Consider the following 22446-nt stretch of genomic DNA (forward strand, 5'->3'; position numbering starts at 1 on the left):
TGTAGTCCGAGCATTGCAATTCACCCTTCCAGAGGCACAAAAACTCACAAAGGCATTTCACCCTCATCCTGGCCATCATGCATTCACTAGATGTTGATAATTGAATTATTACTTAATTGTTGATTAACGTGCTTATTTTTTATTGGTAACACATCATATGGTTTGTAAATGTGGTTTAAAAATTGATCTATTTAGCATTACTCTTTAAAGAGGATTTTAAATAAGAAGACCAACCGTCAACAACCACATCATATATAGGGTTTACACATGTGGTTTAAAAAGATACTACAAATTTGGTAGTATAAAAAATATGGTAAAAATAACATTTTTGTTAAAAAAATCTCCCTCTGACATTACTCTGGGTAGCTTAAACCCTACTATTTAAAGAGGCCAAGGTTGAGGCAGACACACCCACAGAGCACTAGCTAAAGCACAAATTAGTGATTCAAAGCTATTTTCTGACCCAAGAAAATTAAGAGCTCCAAAATACCAAAAACACAAGGAAAAAAAATGAAGCCAATTAGTCTAGTTTCTGATCTCATGATTTTTTCATTATTTATCTTGTCATTTCAATTCTCTCTCACTACTACCCACGCTGCTGGTGGGAAATGGCAGCTCTTGCAACAAAACGTCGGCATTTCCGCCATGCACATGCAACTCCTCTACAACGACCGCGTCATCATGTTCGACCGCACCGACTTCGGCAAATCCAACTTGTCCTTACCCAACGGTACATGCGTCAGAAACGACTGCACCGCCCACTCCGCCGAGTACGACGTCACAACTAATACCGTCCGCCCCCTCACGGTTCAATCCGACATTTGGTGCTCCTCCGGCTCCGTAGCCCCCAACGGCAACTTGATCCAAACCGGTGGCTACGACATAGGAGAGCGCCGCGTTAGGGTTTTCAAGCCCTGCACTGGTTGTGATTGGAAGGAGTATGAGAATACCTTAGGCGTGAGCCGCTGGTACGCCACCGATCATATTCTGCCCGACGGACGGCAGATCATCATCGGCGGAAGGCGGCAGTTCAACTACGAGTTTTATCCGAAGACCGAGTCTTCGAGCAATGTCTACAGCTTGCCCTTCCTTGTGCAGACTAACGACCCCAACGAGGAAAACAATCTTTACCCTTATGTTTTCCTCAATGTCGATGGGAATTTATTCATTTTCGCAAATAATCGAGCAATTCTTTTAGATTATGTCATGAACAAAGTCGTTAAAACCTACCCGCAAATACCCGGCGGCGACCCGAGGTCGTACCCTAGCACCGGTTCAGCCGTGTTGCTGCCATTAAGGAACTTGACGGCTCCGTCTATTGAGGCTGAGGTTTTGGTCTGCGGTGGAGCTCCAAAAGGGTCTTATATCCAGGCAATAAAGGGTACTTTTGTGGAAGCTCTCAACACATGCGGTCGGATCAAAATAAACGACCCGAAGCCGCAGTGGGTTGTGGAGACTATGCCTCAAGCTAGAGTCATGAGTGACATGTTATTGCTCCCAGATGGCACGGTTGTGATCATCAACGGTGCATCTTTTGGGACTGCGGGTTGGGAACTCGGACAGAATCCTGTGCTCGAACCACTTGTGTACCGACCAGATAACGCTGTTGGGTCACGGTTTGAAAAACAAAACCCTGCCCCAATACCGCGAATGTACCATTCCACCGCGGTATTACTACGTGATGGTAGGGTGCTCGTTGGAGGTAGTAACCCTCATGATAAATACGAGTTAGCCGATGAGTTATTTCCAACAGAATTGAGATTAGAGGCATTTAGTACTGATTATTTGGATGCCAAGTACTCGAAGTTGCGTCCGAGAATCGTTGATCCCAAATCACAAGCTAAAATCAGTTACGGAAAAAAATTATTCATTCGGTTTTCGTTGAAGGGAAGCATAGCAACGAATTTGGTGATGGTGACGATAGTGGCGCCGTCATTTAATACACATTCCTTCTCAATGAATCAGAGGCTGCTGGTTCTTGCGGCGGAGACCGTAAAAAAGGTAGGGACAATGACGTACCAAGTTCAGGTGACGACGCCGGGTTCCGGTAATCTTGCGCCTTCCGGATATTATCTTCTCTATGTGGTGCATCAGCAAATTCCAAGTGAAGGCATCTGGGTCCAAATTCTGTGATGACATGAAAGTTATATTATACAGTTTGTGTAGTGCTTCCTTCTCTTCTTTTTTACTTCATTTTTTTATCACAAAAACATGATTGATTGTGAGTTGGAAAAATAAAAATGTTCATAGACAGAACAGCTTTGATTCCGCTTTGCAAGTTGTATTTGTACTTCTTTTTATTTTTATAACTTTACCAAAGTAGTACTAACTTTTATATAATAAAAAAGTGGAGTAATGCTAAAGAGACCACACTGCATACAAAATGTTATACGTTCGGTTTGTTGGTGTTGAAAAGTTTACTAACTCAATACCAAATTATGTGGGTGATAAGTTTACAAACTCTATCACACCTCTCACTTTGCACTCTCAATAAAATTGGACAAACAAAAGGAAAGAAGTAGCAAGCTTGGTGATAACAAACACTTTGAAATATTAGAAGAGTTTACAACTCTTAAAGCTTACAAGCTGAAAATGAGAATGGGATTGGAATGGATGATTCTAAAGCCTAGCAAGAAGGCCTATTTATACAAAACAGAAATTTATAAACAATACAACAACACTTGCAATGAATGATGGTGTTTACCATCTTTACATCCTTTCAAACACATGCAGCAACTTTGGATAGTATGGCACACACATGCATTGCATTATTCCAGGTTGGAATCAAACCTTTCGGCTAGCACACAACAGCTCACTTCTCTGCTGTCTTTCAACACACTTTCAGCTGGCACATGGAGGAAACTTTAGTCTTTGTAGTTGCAGCAAGTGTGAATACAACCTGTAAAGAAACTAACAGCTAGCAGCTGCCATTTACAACCTGTTTTGATTTGAATTTCCAACACACCTCCTCAAATCAAAACGCCTTCATTCCTAGCATTTCACGTAGCAGCCGGAATGATTCAACTGGCAGGGGTTTTGTGAAGATGTCTGCCACTTGTTCCTTCGTGTGACAATAGACAAGCTCAATTGTCTTTTGCTTCACATGGTCCCTTAGAAAATGGAACCTGGTATCAATGTGCTTGCTCCTTCCATGTTGAACAGGATTCTTTGCAAGCTTGATTGCAGACATGTTATCCACATGAATCACAGTCGATTCCACTTGTGGATGACACATTGACTTCAATATATTTCTTAACCAAATTGCCTCACACACTGTTGAGGCTACAGCAACATACTCGGCTTCACATGATGACAAAGCAACAATTGATTGCTTCTTTGAAGTCCATGAGAAAACTGTTGATCCTAGAAAAAACACATAGCCAGATGTGCTTTTCCTTTCATCTTGGTCACCTCCCCAATCACTATCTGAATAACCAAATAATTTTTCATCTTCACCAAAATTATAAAATAGACCATAGTTTAGAGTACCTCTTATGTACCTCAAAATTCTCTTGGCAGCCAGCCAATGAGACTCCCTTGGTGTTTCCATGTATCGACTCATGAGTCCAACTCCATAAACTATATCAGGTCTTGTGATTGTAAGGTACCTTAGGCTTCCAACCAAGCTTTTGTACAAGGTTGAGTTTACAAACTCACCTTCTCCTTCCTTAGACAGCTTCAATCCAGTTGCAACTGGAGTGTTGACAATATTGCACTTATCCATATTGAATTTCTCCAATATATCTCTCATGTACTTTTGTTGAGAGATGTAGATACCGTCACTTTCTTGCTTCACCTCTATGCCAAGAAAGTATGACATTAATCCATTGTCAGTCATCTCGAATTCACTGAACATGGATTGCTTGAACTCACAGAACATTGCTTCATTGTTTCCTGTAAACAACAAGTCATCTACATAGAGACAAATAATTAAGAACTCCTCTTTTGCACCATTCTTCATGTAAACTGAATGCTCGTATGGACATTTCTGAAATCCATTTTGGTGAAGGTAGTTGTCAATCCTTGAGTTCCAAGCTCGTGGTGCTTGCTTGAGGCCATACAAAGCCTTCTTTAAACGATACACCTTATCTTCTTCTCCTTGTACTTGGAAGCCTTCTGGTTGTTCCATGTATACTTCTTCCTCAAGTACTCCATTAAGGAAGGCTGACTTGACATCTAGTTGATAAATTTTCCATTTATGATGAGCGGCAAGAGAGATTAGCAATCTTACCGTGTCAAGTCTTGCAACTGGAGCATAAACTTCATCATAGTCCACTCCGTACTTCTGTTTGTAGCCCTTTGCTACAAGCCTTGATTTGTATCAATCCACACTCCCATCTGCAGTGCGTTTGATCTTGTACACCCACTTGACACCAATAGCCTTCTGATTTGGTGGGAGCTTTGTCAACTCCTAAGTGTCATTTTTCTCGATGGCATGGATTTCTTCCTCCATGGCTATTCTCCAACGATCTTCTTCCACAGCTTCATTGAATGAGAGAGGCTCGTGGTCTGCATACAAGCATAAAAGGTTGGTTTCTTCTTCTTCTTCTTGTCCATATATTTCGGTGAGACTTCTTAGCCTCACTGGAGTTGAGGAGCTGCTTTCTTCACTAGATGTAGGACCACTCCTTGCAGTTCTGTGTAATGGAGTTGTTGTGGTTGTTTGAGCAGGTTGTTGCTCAACAGGTGGTACAACTTCTGGTTCTTCAAAATCAGTGGAGACGATCTTCTCTTTACTGACTTCTTTGTTGTTCCACTTCCATGCCTCTTCCTCACTGAAGATGACATCTCTACTAACCACTAGTTTGCCAGTTAGTGGGTTGTAGAGCTTGTATGCCTTGGACTCTTCACTATAGCCCACAAACACACACTTTTCACCTCGATCATCAAGCTTCATTCTCTTGGCTTCTGGAACTTGAGCATATGCAACACACCCAAAAACTTTTAGGTGTGCAACACTCAGCTTGTATCCACTCCAAGCTTCTTGTGGTGTCATCCTCTTGACACTCTTTGTTGGACATCGATTCAACAAATAAATCGAACAAGTTACAGCTTCTGCCCACAATTCTTTTGGCAAATTCTTCTCCTTAAGCATGGACCTTGTCATGTCAATGATGGTTCGATTCTTTCTTTCGGTTATCCCATTTTGCTGTGGGGTATAGGCAGCAGTCAGTTGATGCCTAATTCCTTGCTCCTTGCAGTATACTTGGAAAGCATTGGAGGTGTACTCTCCACCTCTATCTGATCTCACAGCCACAAGCTTGTGGTTGCTTTCAGCCTCTGTGAGTGCCTTGAACTCCTTGAAGATTTTTAGGGCAGCCGACTTCTCCTTGAGAAAATAAACCCAAGTCTTCCTACTAAAATCATCAATGAAAGTAATAAAATACCTATTACCACCATAAGACATAGGATCCAATGGACCACATATATCCGTGTGTACCATCTGCAGTGGTGCCTTTGCTCTCCATGTATCACCAACAGGGAATGATAGTCGTGCTTGCTTGCCAAGCACACAACCTTCACATACTTGGCGTGTGGCTTCAATCTGGGGTAGACCACGAACCATTCCTCCACTAAACAGCAACTTTAGGCCATTGAAATGAAGATGGCCATATCGAAGATGCCATTTCCATGACTCATCTTCCATTACACCAATGTTGCAACTCCCAATCTTTGTGTTCAACTTCAACGGGAACATTCGGTTTTTTGACATTTGAACACGTGCAATAAGCTTTCTCCTTGCATTCCTGAGAGTGAGAAACATATCCTCCATATGTACAACATACCCTTTCTGGAGCAGTTGACCAATGCTCAGAATGTTGCTCTTCATACCTGGTATGTAGTAGGTATCGGAGATGTATTCTTCTTTACCACCCTTCTGGATGATTTTGATCTTTCCTTTGCCTTCAACTGGCAACTTTGAGGAGTCACCAAGACTCACATATCCATAAGGCCCATCTTTAAGTTCTGCAAAAAACTCTTTCTTTCCACACATGTGGTTGCTTGCACCAGAGTCTAGATACCAAACATCTTGTTGGCTACTGATATCATGGTGTGCTAGTAAGACTGTAAGTTCCTCACCAGCATTTCCATTTGATTCTGCCATGTTGACATGCTCACCATTTTTATATGAACATTCATTTGCATAATGTCCATATTGCTTGCAAGTGTGATATTGGATATGCGCCTTTCATCGGGTAAATCTCCACTCTTGAGATTGACCTCGGTTTTGTTCATAGCCTCGACCTCTTCCTCGAGCTAGTCCTCGGCTACGGTTGGATGAACTCCCACGACGTGAGTGCCCACGACCTTTATTTGGTTTGTCAATATTCAACTTTGACTCCAAAGCTTGCTCTAGCGTTGTGGGGCTTGCATTCTTCTGAATGCGTTTCTCGTGAACTAGGAGGGATCCTAGTAGCTCCTCTGTGCTCATCGCCTCTAAATCCTTGGATTCCTCAATGGCAGTCACCAGATGCTCAAACTTAGATGTGAGTGACCGGAGTATCTTCTCCACAACTCGTACTTCATCGAGTCTCTCCCCATTTCTCCTCATCTGATTTACTATCACAATGAGCCTTGAGTGATAATCGGAGATGCTCTCCCCTTCATTCATGTGAGCAGTTTCAAAATCTGCTCGAAGTGACTGTAATCTCACTTTCTTGACTCGATCTACTCCTTTGTAGATTGTACTGAGTGTGTCCCATACTTGCTTGCTCGTTGTTGCTTCTGCAACCTTCTCGAACGTTGAATCTTCTAATCCTTGATAGAGAAGATACAACGCCTTCTGGTCCTTCTTTCGTAAATCCCTGAGAGTGTTCCTTTGATCTGCAGTATATGTGGCTTCTTGCTCGGTAGTGGGTACAACATACCCACTACTGACTATTTCCCATAGCTCCTGTGATCCAAACAATGCTTTGAATTGGATGCACCATCTTTCGTAATTTTCTTTCTTCAATGTGGGAACCTGGAGCTGCACTAAGTTGGACGCCATAACTGCTGCACTTGCCAGAATGGTATTCCGGCTCTGATACCAATTGTTGGTGTTGAAAAGTTTACTAACTCAATACCAAAATATGTGGGTGATAAGTTTACAAACTCTATCACACCTCTCACTTTGCACTCTCAATAAAATTGGACAAACAAAAGGAAAGAAGTAGCAAGCTTGGTGATAACAAACACTTTGAAATATTAGAAGAGTTTACAACTCTTAAAGCTTACAAGCTGAAAATGAGAATGGGATTGGAATGGATGATTCTAAAGCCTAGCAAGAAGGCCTATTTATACAAAACAGAAATTGATAAACAATACAACAACACTTGCAATGAATGATGGTGTTTACCATCTTTACATCCTTTCAAACACATGCAGCAACTTTGGATAGTATGGCACACACATGCATTGCATTATTCCAGGTTGGAATCAAACCTTTCGGCTAGCACACAGCAGCTCACTTCTCTGATGTCTTTCAACACACTTTCAGCTGGCACATGGAGGAAACTTTAGTCTTTGTAGTTGTAGCAAGTGTGAATAAAACCTGTAAAGAAACTAACAGCTAGTAGCTGCCATTTACAACCTGTTTTGATTTGAATTTCCAACACGGTTTAACAACTCTAAAAGAAATGATTTTCCTGTAATGTGCAGCAAGTTAGCCATCCTTGTCCTTTAACCGGCATAGAAACACATGCTTTAAAATCTAAATCCAGCATAAATTAAATGTTTTGACCCTCCCAGATATATTTACATTAGCTAATTATATATGGGTTTCAAGCTCTGAAGAGATCCCTTGGAAACCAAGGGATGGTACTCCATCTTCTTCATACAGTCGTCGGTGGCAGCGCCGAAGATCAAACTTCAGACTTGTTTTCTATGGGAGAAGGAAACCCTGAGTTTAATTAAGGGAATAACATTTCTATCTTCCGGCAGAAAATAACTTGCTTCATTAAACAAGCCTTGGAAAAAAATACGGGATTCCCCAATCTGTATACTTTAAGTTCATAAAGTTGATAAGCCACTGAAACCTGCAGATCATAAGTTGATGAAATTCATATCCAAACTCTCCCTGTGGAACTACATTCAGGGAACACGGGCCGGAAGTACAACTCAATGGACAAGTGATAAAGAAATCTTCATGGTATAAATACAAATGAAATGTCGATCTAATATGATAGAAAAAGGTTTGGAAAGCGGAATCTGAAATGCAATTAAAAGAATCAGTGGAACATAATTTTAATGAATTTCAAACCTAACAATGTTTACACATACAAGGCAAATACATAAGACCAAGACGATTGGGTAGTTCTTGCTGACAGGGCAGATGACATATCAACTGCGATGCCTAAGAGCATCTCCAAAAGAGATGTCAAATTTTACACATAAAATTTGAATTTGACAGCCTATATGGTATTTTGACATCTTTCAAAGTTTTGTTCTCCACTTGATATGTCAAATTAAATATTATTTTATTACACTATTTTCTTTTCTTTTTATTCTATTAGACTATTATTTTATTAATTTCCTTGTCTTCTACTCCTACTTGCATTCAAGTCTTTCTCCATGAAAACTATCCACACCTGCAATATGTTCATCACTTTCTCAACTCTCCACATCAAAGCCAGATCCCTCAACTGGGTTTTCCTCCAATGTTTCACATGAAGAAATTGCATTTTTTTACACAATGAACAGAACCCAGATGCTGACTTTGATTGTTGCACTGACTTCATCGACAACTTGCTTTCCAAGGCTTGTTTAATACGGATTTCAAGCTCTGAAGAGATCCCTTGATTAAACTCAGATAATTAATACGGGTTTTAAGGTCTCAAGCTCTTCGAAAAAAATACGGTATATTTACATTAGCTAATTAAATATGGGTTTCAAGCTCTGAAGAGATCCCTTGGAAACCAAGGGATGGTACTCCATCTTCTTCATACAGTCGTCTGTGGCAGCGCCGAAGATCAAACTTCAGACTTGTTTTCTATGGGAGAAGGAAACCCTGAGTTTAATTAAGGGAATAACATTTCTATCTTCCGGCAGAAAATAACTTGCTTCATTAAACAAGCCTTCGAAAAAAATACAGGAAAAAATACGGGATTCCCCAATCTGTATACTTCGAAAATAACTTGCTTCATTAAACAAGCCTTCGAACAAAATTATCGAAACACCATGGCCCGAAAAATTACTTGCTTTCCAAGCTTCATAGACTGCGAGTAAAAAAAACTTGGCTCTCTTCTGATCTGCCTTGGCTTGTTCTTCTCTTGTTCTGTAAAAGATATTGCCTGTCTGAATCATTGCAATGATGGCCAAGATCTCATCGCTGCATAAGAGTTCCACACTCGCGAGTAGCATCTTCGATAAGGGTGGATCCAGAGGAAACTCGGCCATTTTCTATATTATTCTCTAGGGTTTCGGTCGGAGGCAGCGAATCCAAAGGCTTGGCGCTCATCGCTATGTAAGATTAGGGTTTTGCTTCTGTAACGGAACAGACTCTCCCACCGAACAGAAGGACTGAACGAGGCAGAACCTATCAAACGCAGCGTTTGGGATCTGACTAGGATTGGTATTGGTATGATAACCGTACCAAAACTTATGTACCAATTACCATACTAAACTAAATTTTTGTTATGATAAAATCTATTACAATTACCATGCTAAACTTTTGGTATACCGAATTTCGGCATGCCAAATAGTTCGGTTTGCATGGTATGGTAATGGTAATTACCATTTTGTTTTGGACCATTCTTTTGGGCCAAATTTTTTTTTCCAACCCAATTCAAAGCCCAAACGTGTTTTGGCCACTCTCTTTGGCTTTCTAAAACTGTTTTTATTTCATTATGAGAATTTCATAGAGATTCGTTTAAGAAACAAAAAGTAAATAGATAGAAGAATTGCTGAAAGAACCCAACATCCCTAAAAAAATAGTACAAAGATTCCTAAATTTCATCTCTACATTCTTTAAAATTGTACAAAAATTAATTTGATAGACGAAACCAAGGAGAAATATATTTCAATTTGATGAAGGAGAAGATGAGATAGAATGTGAAGAGAGAGAGAGTCACTGGAACAGAAGCAACAAAGATAAAGCCGATGGCTAGATGAGTGAAAAGATGAAAAGTCGTAGCGCAAGAAGGCTTAAGTTTTTTTATTGAGAAAGTAGAGGTTAGAGGGTGAGATGATTGGATAAATGACTAGGAAAAAAATATAAAGTGCATATATAATGATAATAATACCTAATTATATATATAAATGATATAATATTAATAGTAGTGATACGGTACGGTATATCACTGGTAATGATTTTGAATACTATTATCATAGCGAAAATGTATGATATGGTATAAATACTGCACCATTACCAATGGTACAAATTTTTTGGCATAACTTTGATATAGTACGGTTGAAATGGTAATTTGGCAAAAAATTTCACCCCGAGATAACTGAGTAAAACGACGTTGTTTATAATGCAGTCCAAATGACGACACTGTCCTCGCTTTATGACGTGGCACGCGGCAAATGATCCAGAGAGGTGGGAAATATAAGTAAACAACTTGCCAAAAAAATAAACAAATGTATCAGAAAATTTGGAATTCAATCGGAGCAGAAGTCGCAGATTGAGGAGAGAGAGAGGGAGAGAGAGGGGGAGAGAGAGAGAGAGATGGGGCTGCTGTGTTGTTTCGATGGAGGCAACAGTGCACAGAGAAAGGAAGAAGAAAGGGCCGCCTCCGCGGAAGCTCTCGCCAACGCTGCCCAAGCCGCCCAGAGAAGGTAAACTTATTTCTCTTTTTTTCTTCTAATTTTTATTTCGATCATTTTTCATTTTTCGAAATTGGAAATTTGAATTCGTTTGCAATTGTATATTTGTATCGTTGCTGCAAGTTGATCAATTTTTATGTAAAGATGTGATTTTGGATAGGATTTGTAATTGTCATGGGGATAAAGTTCAGATATATATATATTTTTTTTTTTAAATTTGGAAAGGGATATGGAATCAGATGTGGGTTAAGCAGTGTGTTCGTCCATTGGCACCCGATTTCAAATATCGCTCCTCGTAGATTAGAGTAGTTTGGAGATGGGATAGGGAAAAAATAGGATGAATTTGATGATCAGAATTCTGAGTAGACCTTGTTAGGACAATGCACATTCCACATTAATACCATGTTAAATCTTCTTCATCTTGTTGATTGTGTTCGCAATTTCCATCGATTGTTTGTTCATGTTTAAGCAATTGTTTCAATGCTATAGGATTGTCTCTGCTTGCAGAATTTCAACTTTGTTAAGTCCAAGACCTAACTGTGCTAACATTATGCGGTAATTCTGTTAACCGGCAGTCTTGCAAACAAAACCTAAGTATAGAGTGTGAAAATCATAAAACCTGCCAAAGGTCATATTTGCATTTTGTTAGGCAGATAGGGCCGCATTGATAGGGTGTGAATCGTAGTTGCATTACTACTGTGCCCTGTGCCCACATGATGGTTTCTTTCGTCGTTATTTGAGTACACTTATACTGCAACCACAATTTCAGGCAAGAAGAATTCGAAAAGTCTGCAGCAGGAAGAGCCGCTCGTGCACAGCAACAGGCGGCTGCAAAGCAAGCTGCCAGCTCTAACAAAGGCGAACCAGTATTAAAGGTTTGACTGACTGAATTTCCATATCTTTTGTTGGAAGGTTGATGCTAATGATCTGATCTACACTGTCAGCATAATCAATAATATCATAGGACTGGCCTATAGTGGTTATGCCAATCTCTGATGGTTATATGCTAATTTTTATGATGCCAAGTGTACGACCTATTAAGGCACTGTATGATGTGCCGGTTTCAATTTTGTCACCTTTTCACTCATTGTGATGTGTATGTTCGTTGAAATCACTATTTTTTGTTGGTGATGTGGATGCAGTGGTCAGTGGGTTGAGGCCTAGCCTTTGGTCTGTCTCTCCGTCAACTTCCAACTGTAAGTCGATGAATGTTCCACCGAGTAAAACTCAATAAGTTCTGCGTAAACTATTAGCTTATGATGGTTTCAAATTTTTGCCTACAAGTCATTTCAATTCTGATACATGGATTATCTGTATATTGTATAGGTAGAGATGAATTATCTTATAGTTCCCCAATTTTGTTTTCATTTTTCTCACTTTTAATCTTCACTTGTCTGCAGTGTTTATACAGATTCAACATGTTCCGTGGACTGCCAATTCCTTTTGCGCCAAGAACAAATACTCCAGATCTCCAAAAGACAGTTGCTGTTATCAATCGACATTCACTTTGTCATTTGTTTTTTATGTTGAATGTCAAGAAAATATTAACAGTTGTAAGTTCTTGCTTCGGTGCATCTCTTAATAATTCAATCCGGGCCATTCATTTTTCTGTGCAACAAACTTTATTTTGATATTTCAGTAGCCAATGCATATGTACATACTAATCATAGGAATCCGATACCAAGAAATGGTTAGTGTAACAAGTAATAACCCTTAATCTTGCAAATAATTAGGGATACACTAACTATTACACAAAGCTTCGAACTGGAGCTGAGAGCTGAAGCTCGTGCGCAGCTTGAAAAAAGTTGGCTGCTTCTTGTTTTGAGCCTTCCTTCTTGGAAATCAACCCGAGGTTCAACCATGCCTTGTGGTTTGTCGGTTTTAATCGCAGCACGTTCATTAGAAAGCTTCTCGCAATAGGGAGTGACTGGCTACCAAGTTTCATCAACACTTCTATAGTCGAAATGATGCTTGGAACATGATCTGGCTGTATTGACAATACGACTGAGAATGAAATAAAGGCTTCACTGTTACGACTGAGAATGAAATAAAGGCTTCACTGTAATGTGATTGAGCTTCAAACAATAGACCTGCGAATGATTTTGAGTTACGCAACTAGGATGAGTTCGCGAGCACCTGTTTTTGATACACACAAACACGATCATTTTTCGTATCTAGAGCTCTAGGACAACGTAACACGGGGACAAAATAGTACCAGTCATAAGCCAACTATTGCAAAGTAAAATTCGATCAACTTGGCTTTATTTGCACATATATTTCTGCAAATATATACCATACAATGTTTTCACCATGACGTTGGGAGGGACGATCGCCTCATGACGTGGGGAAGGATGATCGCCTCAGAGCCAAACGCCAGGGAGAAAGGAGTTTCGCTAGTTGCTCGTCTCTTGTTGGTGCAATACGCCTATAGAACACCAGGGAGCTTGTCTGGTCCATTGCCCTTCTTGTCTGAGAGGGACTTCTTGAGGCAGTCGAGAATGGTCATGTTGGACGCATCGGCCTGCCCATTGCCCTGCAAATATCAGGGCATGGACATGTGCTGCTTGATGCCGTATTTTTTTAAGAACTTCACCAAGTCTTTGCTCATAAACTGCAGACCATTGTCTATGACGATGGAGTGAGGGATGCCAAAGTGGCAAATGATATTCTTCCATATGAAGCGTTCTATGTCCGTCTGGGTAGCTGTAGTCATGGGCTCGGCTTCGACCCATTTTGTGAGTAGTCGGTTGCTATGATCATCATGCCTCTACCCCCAGTGGCAAGTGACATTAGTCCTACTAGGTTAATTGCCAAGGGCTCGTCTGCTGGTGGAGTTCACTGGCAGATAGTGCGGGCACGAGCTTGAAGCGCTGGCAACTGTAAGATGTCACACCTTTGTATATACTCCTTGGCACCTTAATGCATGGCTGGCCAGTAGTAGCCCGCGTTAAGAGCATTTTGTGCCATAGAGCAGCCTCAGGGGTGGTTTCCATAGATGAATTCGTGGATTGAGCTAAGAATCTTTAGGTCGTTGGGAGGTGATAGGCAGCAGATATGTGGTCCTGAGAAGGATATGCGAACGAGCATGCAGTTCCACATGTAGTAGCGTGCTGCCTTCGTCTAGAACTTCCTGGATTTCAGTCTATCTACGAGGAGCGTTCCATTAACTATATAGTCAATGATGGGATTCTGCTAACTTAGAGTTGTGTTGATATGCGCCACATCTACTTCTGGTTCCGCATCTATGCTCAGATTTTCCAATTGCTCAACTAGGATGGAACGTCTGAGCTGATGGTCTAAGGCAGAGCTTAGGCTTAGTGATTGAGTTGTTCTCTATATTTTCAATTGATTTTATAATCGAATTTTAATTTTCTTTCTACTCGTAGAACGTGATTAAGTGTGTATGCTTGGAACGTCGCTAGCTGTTCTCATAAACTCTCGAGGTATCAGGGTATCATTTGATGCTTTGTTGTGTACTTCCCTAAGGTTTGGTTGGTGATCAGTTGGGAATCAAACTAGATTGCGAGCTTCTTCACCTCGAGGTCTTTCGCTAATTGGGGACCTGCTATTAGGGCTTCATACTTCGCTTCATTGTTCGATGCCTTGAAGCTTATATTGATACCTGCTCAAGCATCGAACCATCAATGGTAGTAAGGATTATAGACCTGCTCTCGATCCCTGGTATTTGGTTGATCAATCGACGTGTAAACCCCAGAAATCTCCTACAAATAAGGTTACCTTTAGGGCATTTGGTCGCTTCGTTGTGCGATTATAGTGTGATCAGTTATCTTTAGGGCATTTCTAGGCTGAGTTATTGCACTCGTCAGATTGTCTACCAGTTTTCACTCTTTTAACGTCATGCATCTGGATTGTGCAGAATATCGCGTCATAACCATGACTGCGTACATCTAAAGGTACTAGCTTAAAGCTTCCGGGTTGCAACAACTAGCGCCAAAATCAAAGTTTTTGATTTTCGGGTATCTGGTTTCCGCATCGAGAAGAGCTTTTGAACTGTGGAATACAGATGGTAGGGCCCCTAGCTCTTTTCGTATGAAGGTAGAGCTCATTGCTGCTTCAAATATTGTTATATAGATGCATAGGTCCTCTGTTGCTTCCGACTTGAACAATAGGTAAGGTGATGTCAGGTACTTCTTCAAGTTCTAGATTGTTTTCTCGCACTTCTCGTCCTATTTTTCTCTATGTGCCCTCTTGATTGCCTTGGAAAAGGGTATGCATCGATCGGTGGATTGCGAGAGGAAACGATTGAGTGCAGCTGCTCGCCATGAGACCTTGGATCTCCTTTAGAGTAATGTATGACTTTATATCCAGGATTACTCAGATCTTCTTTGGTTGTGCATTCGGCGTGGTCTGACTGCTGCTTAGGGTCAAGAAATATGTGTTCGGCTTGGGTTTCCATCCTCATTCATCTGTTAGGGCATTGTTGATCTTGATGCCATCTTCCTGACCCGCTTGCTATGATTGCTATTTGGTGGAGGTAGAATCATCTTTATGTACTTTAGCTACTACTGCTAGGGCGAAATACTTCTTCTTCGACTCCTTGAGAACTTGTACAGTGCATCTACAAAACATTGTCTGTCGCCTTTGATCTCTCTGACTGCTCATCCCAGGACGTAAAATCGGATCTTCTGATATTCGATTGAGGTCACATCTCTAATCTTCACTAGCCAAGTTCTCCCTAATATCCCGTTGTGACAAGATGTATCGCTGATGATCATGAAGATCTGTAATGAGACAATTGGAGGGCTAGTTACGTCGAGTGTGATTGTGCCAATGACAGTTGAGGTAAGTTCATTGAGTCTGGTCAAGACCTCTGTTTTTTGTTGATAGTGCTTTTCAGGCCCATCTTCTGGATGACTAACAGTTGTATAATATTGACTAAGCTGCCATTGTCCACCATAATTCTATCAATAATGGTGTGGGCTAGTTGAGCAGAAATCACCAAGGCGTTGTTGTGTGGAAAGTTTACTTCCTCAGCGTCCCGCTTGGTGAAGCCGATGATTAGTCTAGGTACAGCATCTATAGCTTGAACCTGAAAGACCAATCTAGCATGTTGGATCTTCCTCTTCTTGAAACTGTTGGTGGCCCCCAGATGCTCAGATCGGTAAAAATACTGTTGATTCAGATCGTCTTGGTTAGGGGTTCAACATTGGCGTCTGCTTCTCGCCTTGGTGAGGCAGCTGGCCTATCGACATATTGGTCGCACTTGCCTTCTTTTACGAGATTCTCAATGTACTTCATCTATGTGATGCAGTCGTTGGTTGTGTGCCCCAGACCTCTGTGGAATGTACTGTACTTCGTCTGGTTCATCTTGGAGGTGTCCCCCATCATGGGTTGTGGTATCTTGAACCATGGCTTATCCTTAAGGTCACGAAGGATCTGGTAGATCGAGACTGAGAACTTGGTGTACATCTTGGGCGCTGAGCCTCTATACACCAAGGATCGGTCCCTACGTCTGCTTCTTGGCTTGTTTTTGTCATTGAGCGGTTTATCACTTGCATTCTTCTAAGTTGGCTCTACGTCTTTGCACGGTTGCTCAGGCGCCTTCTAAGAGTACTTAGCCTCATCCTAAATAGAGTACTTTTCTGCCAAAGCATAAGAATCTGCCAGGGTCAAGTTCTGACCCATGATTATCTCTTCGAAAAGTGGGTGAGCTGTTGGGAACCCATTCTAGAAGGTTAAGCTTGCAATGCTATCATCGCATCCGATGATTTTCGCCTTCTCCACTTTGAACCTCTTGACGTACATGTGGATTGACTCATTCAGTTAATTCTTCATGAAGAGGTTGTCAGACTTCTTCTTGATCGAGTGGTAGGACGAATATTAGTGAAAACCAAGGAAAGTTCGCTGAAGTTCCAGATTGAGCATGGCGGCAAGGTGTGGAATCAATCTTGGGCATCGCCTTGAAGCGTCGTGACAAAGATCTTGCACATGAGAGTGTCATTATTAATGTAGAGGGTTATGGCGCTTCGATAGTGCATCAGGTGGCTTTTCGGATCTTCATCTCCTTTGAACAAGGTGAAATGTGGCGGCTAAACTTTTGCGGTGGCTTCATCTGCTCGATCTTGTTACAACCCGTCTATAATTTTACTATATTTTTTTTAAACATGTGAAGTGATCAAAATGCCCTTAGAGGGTATGTGTCGACTTTCATTGACTTAGTAGTTAGGATACATGTGAGATATTAATTAGTATATTATCATAGTACTCGTCATTACAAATGACTAAGCACAAATGTAGAGAAAATTGAAACTAGAAAGATTTTACAAAACAAGTATCTATTGTTTTATTCAAAGTAGAGGGAAAAGATAATATCACTAGATACAAAATATTAATCATAGAATATATATTAATAATAAAAGAAGAAAGAGAGAAGGGCTGGAGAACCATCGGGAAAATAAGGAAAAGAACAAAGGGGAGAAGGAAATAAAAAAGGAGGAAAAGGATCTTTGGGATCACTCTCTTTTTCTGGGAGGAAGGAGGGAAGAACTCTCTCCCCCTGTTGCGTTTCTTTCCCTTCAAAATCAGGAGGTAGGCAATTCTTCCATTTCCCTTTACTTTTCTCTCAAATTAATTCGTTTAGATTTTTAGTATGATGATCATTGTTGCATAATTCACTTGATATTGATAATTTCAACTATCTGGGTTGGTGATCATTCTATTTTTTTTTTTTTTCCTTTTGTTGTTTTCTTTTTTGGATGTGAGGGTCTGGAAATTAATTGTTCGATTTTTCAATTGTTCGTTCCAATTATGCTCAGTAAGTTCGAGAGTCTTTTACCATTTACATGAAGGAGATATATATGATATTTGATCATCTTGTGTAAGCCCAATAATTGATCGATTTCTCTGACAAAATAATGTAATCTCAAAAAAAAAATGGTGAAGTGCATTTAGTTTTTGCATGGTTCATTAATAATTAATTAATAAACATAATACCTCCATGATGAGCACGAGTTTATTAAAGTTAGAATTGCTGTTATTACAGCTTTGCAGCATGACTTTTGGTAACTCGAAGAAAACCACCAAAAGAAAGGGAAAATATTAGTAGTTTGATTATAAGTAGTGTGTTTAGCACTTTGAAAATGTATTTTGCACTCCAACCTAGTGTATAAAATAAAAATATGTGCAGCAGAGAATGTGGGTTTCAGACATCGAATTTGGAAATTCAAGTCCCGTTTTCAGTAATATTAGTACAAATCGTTTAGGTTGCTAATTAAAGGTTATGGAATTTTGGCTGTGATTGAATAGATTTGGTTAGTGGATATTGGTAATTGTGGGTTCTTCTTGGAAAGACAAAATTAAATTAAAAAGACGAACTACGAATGGCTTGATCCCTATTAAGGGTACGTAAGTAGTCTAACAGGAGGTTAAATGCAGCCATAAAGTGTACGACAAATTACTACGCAATTCAAGGCATGGGATGTGCTTGGTACTTATCTCGGAGGCGGGTATGTTAGATATATGGTTATCTGATGATGTCACGTGTCGATCCTGGACATATGTCGGGATCGGGGCGTGACAGATCTCGTCTATAAACAGTGACCTACTAATGTTGGTCACGTTTCTACGAAGGGTATCGTCGATATTCTCAAGTGGTGGAAGTGTAATAGACTGCAAGTACAAAGCTTGAGCCCAGAGCGGGCATTCCTACAGAAAAGTGAGGTGGAAATAACCCTAGGTCGATCTTAGGATCAATGGTCGAAATCTGGATCATCGGAGGTGGCCTTGAATTGGATTAGGCAGCGGGTCGTGGGGCAGGCCAACCCAGCTTGGTGATCGGAGCGTGCGCATGGACGTGTTGGGCTCGCTCGTGTGGCGGCTGGCCTTGGGCTTGTGCTACGCATTAGTCTGCCGCTGACTTTTTGCGACTTGGGTTCGCCTAACAGTAAGCTAAGCTCAACTGGCAGTGAGCTGGCCTTGGTTGATTGCTCGTGGGATGCTCCTGATGGCTGTGCCAACTTTACTAGGTTCCCATGGGCATGGGCTTAGAGCGTTTCGACTTGCTGATGGCAATTAAGGTTGTTGTAGTGGGCTGAACCTCCTGCCCTTAGGCCGTGGGCTCCTATGTAGCATGGTGGGCTGCTGCAGCATGCGTCTAGGCTCCAGCTTGGGCTGCTGCTGTTGCGGTGGTCCTTGTCGTGGGTTGCAAGGTGATGGTTGCGGCAGTGGTTTCGCCCCACAACGGTAGGGCTCCTCTTGCTGTTGCGTTGAGTTTTAAGGACTGCCATCGTAGGGCTATGTACTCATCTCCACTCTCCGGTTCAAATCCTTGTTCGTACGGGGTATCGTTCATCGTGGTTTCCGAATTTCCTACCATTGTATCATTTCTCTAGGGATTGATCAAGGAACTTTTTTAGGAAAAATTAATTGATGCGACGTGTGAGAAATTCAACGTAACAGAAAATTCAAGAAACCAAATGCAAGAGGCTTATTCGAGTATTTGAATTAGCTCTCAATAAAAGCACCAATTTGTCGATGCAAGTTTCCACCGTCTTTAGTTTTGACGAAAATGCACATTTAAAACAATTAACACCTTTGATCAAGAATCTAAGCCTCACGCACCCACAAGGTGGGGGGTTAGGCTAATGGATCTCCAATGCCTAAGTTATTTTCTTTGAGAAGAGTAAAGTGTTTAGGATTTTTAGGGGTAGGAAAAGCTTATCGAAATTTGGTAGAATATGTGGTATATATAGGGGAGTAGCAGGCCATGGCGGCATCCTATTGACCAAGGTTTTATGGAGGAACATTCTCAAGATATTAAACATGAAATAATATATTGAGATAATAGAGTAATTATCCCTAATTGATTTAAATATGATTACTTACTTGAATAAAGTAAGTCTTTAATTGGGAATGTATTAAAAATATGATTTGAGTAATTAATCCTTATCTTTAATGCTTTGACTTTTCCTTGTCAAGAGCATGTGAGATGTGGGCAGTCATATTCAGCTGCAGGGACCTTTAAAAATGTGAGTTGCGCATGGAACTATCTGAGAAAAATGAAATTAAAATGTAATACCGAGTGATATATGAACTTAACAATTAAGATAAAAAATTAGCAGAAAAATCAAATTAATAATATTTCAGTTCTTCAGAATCACAGTATATTTATTTATTTCATTTTATTTTTATAAAGTGACAATGACCCACGTGATGGGTCTTTCTTTTGTCTCTCATGCTGGAGGGGTTATCAGTGGAGCAGGTGAGTGATGGTTTTGATGGAAGAGTTATTTTCCGGATTTCTTTAATCAAGCGCATCAGATCAAATAATTTGGATAGTTTAAATTTTATTTAAGGTAATTTTAACGAAAAATTTTAAGTATTGTTTATTTTAACGAAAAATCGTATTTTTATATTAAAAAATAAATTATGATACTATTCATTTTAATTTTAATTTTGTTTTTATCATTAAAATTCAAAGTTATCAAGTTATTTTTTTTAATTTTTCTTTTATTTAATGATTCAATTATTTTGATCTTTTAAAAACTGTAAATGAAATTTAAAATATCCAGATCATACGATCCGGTAGTTTTAATAGAAGAGATCCGGAAAAAATATCTTTCCGGTTTTGATGTTGTTTTGTAACTTATCTGCATGTTGTTACTGACACTTTGTTTTCTTGTTGGTCGCACCCATGTGATTTCTGACAGTTTGACTTCTTGTTGGTTGCGCCCATGTGATATCTGATACTTTGACTCCGTGTTGGTCGCGCCCATGTGATTTCTTGTTGGTCGCACCCACGTGATGACACTTTGATCCGAGCGAGGACGAGAGCCCGGGAATATCCTTCCTTCGCAGTTCTTCCCTTTTGTAGCTTGGTTTTCTGCAGTCCCACTCCCACCTTGTCTTCTTTGTCAAAACAGGAAGAAGGATCTTTGCCGGATTTATTTATTTATTTAGGGATTTTAAGGTTTCAGTGATTTCATCTGTTAATTATACATCATGCGGTCAAAAATCATTTTAAAATTTAAAATTTAAAATTAAATATAAATAGTACCTAACGAATACTAACAGTACGATGTATAATAAACGGATGAGATCACTGGATCTCTAGAATCTCTAGAAAAAAGATCCGACGATGATCCTTTTAATATTAATATTCACCCTATAAATTTAATCATTGTAATAGTTTAGCTGAATTTACACACCTCGACCCGAAATGTCCACTAAGATTCCGAATCGAGCTGTGCTGGCCGACACCTGGAATGTAATGAAGCCTTAAGGTGTGATGATGTGTAAAATATGACTAAATTTAAACCTAAAAGTGTTTAAATACCAGAGTGCGTTGTGAGCGGGAGTGAACCCTTTTCACACGTAACGTCAGAGCATAAGTAAAGTACAGTAATGTGGGTATGAATCATACCCGCAAAGGTGGCCACCAATACTAAGATTCGATGCAGATCCACGTCGATACGAACTTAGCAGCTAAACCTGGAGGGCATAGAACAGAGAGTGTGAGTGAGCAATAAAGACCAAATTTTCCAAAGTTATTACTTTTCTAGAAATAATGCCCCTTAATGTAAAACCAGTACCGTTTTCATAAGACAATACTACATATATACATATATATGTATGCAAATCCATGCCATATTCATGAATGACTGAAACCACGGTTATACCATGTCCATTAATTCCACAATGCATTAACAAGTAGGCCAAATGAATTCAGTCAATATAAAATGACATATCAGTTGGAATCACCTCTAGTGATCTGTACGACATATTCATATCTCATCATCAATGCTAGCTCATAAGTCGGAATCACCTCTAGTGATCTGTACGACATATTTATATCCATATCTCATCATCAATGTTAGCTCATAAGTCGGAATCACCTCTAGTGATATGTACGACATATAGATATCGGAATCACCTCTAGTGATATTTACGACATATACATATCTATATCTCATCATCAATGCTAACTCATAAGTCGGAATCACCTCTAGTGATCTGTACGACATATACATATCTATATCTCATCATCAATGCTAGTATGACATATTCATATCCATGTCTCATCATCAATTCAACTAATACCAATTACTTACTTGAGCTTACCTAAACTTACCTGAACTTACCGGGGTGTCCTACATTCACCTTTGCACTTCAGAGCGTTCACAGCACCACAATTATATATATATGCAAACAATTCAACTCATCGTTTATGCATTAATCAATAAGCATGACATTTTTTAATGCATAAATCATATAATTGCATTTTTCTGGGAAAAACGTCAAGTGTATACATATATACTTAAAACTAAAAGCCCACACATATTGCTCAATTCCTTAAACAAGGCTAAGGTCTCAATTATTTAATCTCATTTCTTATATGGCTGCATCTAACGTTTCGTTAGACTGTTTACGTACCCTAAACAGGGATCAAGTCATTCGTAGTTCGCAATCATTTATATTAATATGCATATGGATAGATCACGATGAAATCTAACTCAACCATCTCCTAGTATTTTATAACATATAGATATATATATATATATATATATATATATATGTCAAGGCATAAGTTTCTTAGTGTTATTTAAAAGCATTTATAGAATTATCAATCATGAAACATATGATGAGCAAGAAAAGATCCATTCACCTGGAGTCCACACTCTGATTCTCTAGCACGCACATTGAGGCATCCGAACTATTGGTGCCTGTGGTCAATTATCAATT

At 39.9% G+C, this 22446-nt stretch overlaps 3 protein-coding genes across 3 annotated transcripts; 2 read left to right on the forward strand and 1 right to left on the reverse strand.

The window, feature by feature from the left end:
- Positions 1–422: 422 nt before the first annotated feature.
- On the forward strand, positions 423–2319 carry LOC126631603 (aldehyde oxidase GLOX1-like). Its single transcript, XM_050301722.1, has one exon. It carries the CDS (start codon positions 511–513, stop codon positions 2131–2133), a length of 1623 nt encoding a protein of 540 aa, XP_050157679.1. The 5' UTR covers positions 423–510; the 3' UTR covers positions 2134–2319.
- Positions 2320–6190: 3871 nt separating this feature from the next.
- Positions 6191–6991, reverse strand: LOC126632654 (uncharacterized). The gene has a single exon (XM_050303096.1). It carries the CDS (start codon positions 6989–6991, stop codon positions 6191–6193), a length of 801 nt encoding a protein of 266 aa, XP_050159053.1.
- Positions 6992–10564: 3573 nt separating this feature from the next.
- On the forward strand, positions 10565–12354 carry LOC126631121 (uncharacterized). The gene is made up of 5 exons (XM_050301278.1): positions 10565–10609; positions 10640–10758; positions 11516–11621; positions 11889–11942; positions 12147–12354. Exons 2-4 carry the CDS (start codon positions 10649–10651, stop codon positions 11901–11903), a joined length of 231 nt encoding a protein of 76 aa, XP_050157235.1. The 5' UTR covers positions 10565–10609; positions 10640–10648; the 3' UTR covers positions 11904–11942; positions 12147–12354.
- The last annotated feature ends 10092 nt before the right edge of the window (positions 12355–22446 follow it).

Source organism: Malus sylvestris, chromosome 8 (genome assembly GCF_916048215.2).
Source record: "Malus sylvestris chromosome 8, drMalSylv7.2, whole genome shotgun sequence".
Classification (NCBI taxonomy): domain Eukaryota; kingdom Viridiplantae; phylum Streptophyta; class Magnoliopsida; order Rosales; family Rosaceae; genus Malus; species Malus sylvestris.

Excerpts from the sequence above, each read along its gene's own strand:
- LOC126631121 (XM_050301278.1), top strand. The coding sequence starts at position 10,649 with ATGGGGCTGCTGTGTTGTTTCGATGGAGGCAACAGTGCACAGAGAAAG. Across the intron at positions 10,759-11,515 it reads GCCCAAGCCGCCCAGAGAAG|GCAAGAAGAATTCGAAAAGT; the intron begins GTAAACTTATTT and ends CCACAATTTCAG.
- LOC126632654 (XM_050303096.1), bottom strand. The coding sequence starts at position 6,991 with ATGGCGTCCAACTTAGTGCAGCTCCAGGTTCCCACATTGAAGAAAGAA.
- LOC126631603 (XM_050301722.1), top strand. The coding sequence starts at position 511 with ATGAAGCCAATTAGTCTAGTTTCTGATCTCATGATTTTTTCATTATTT.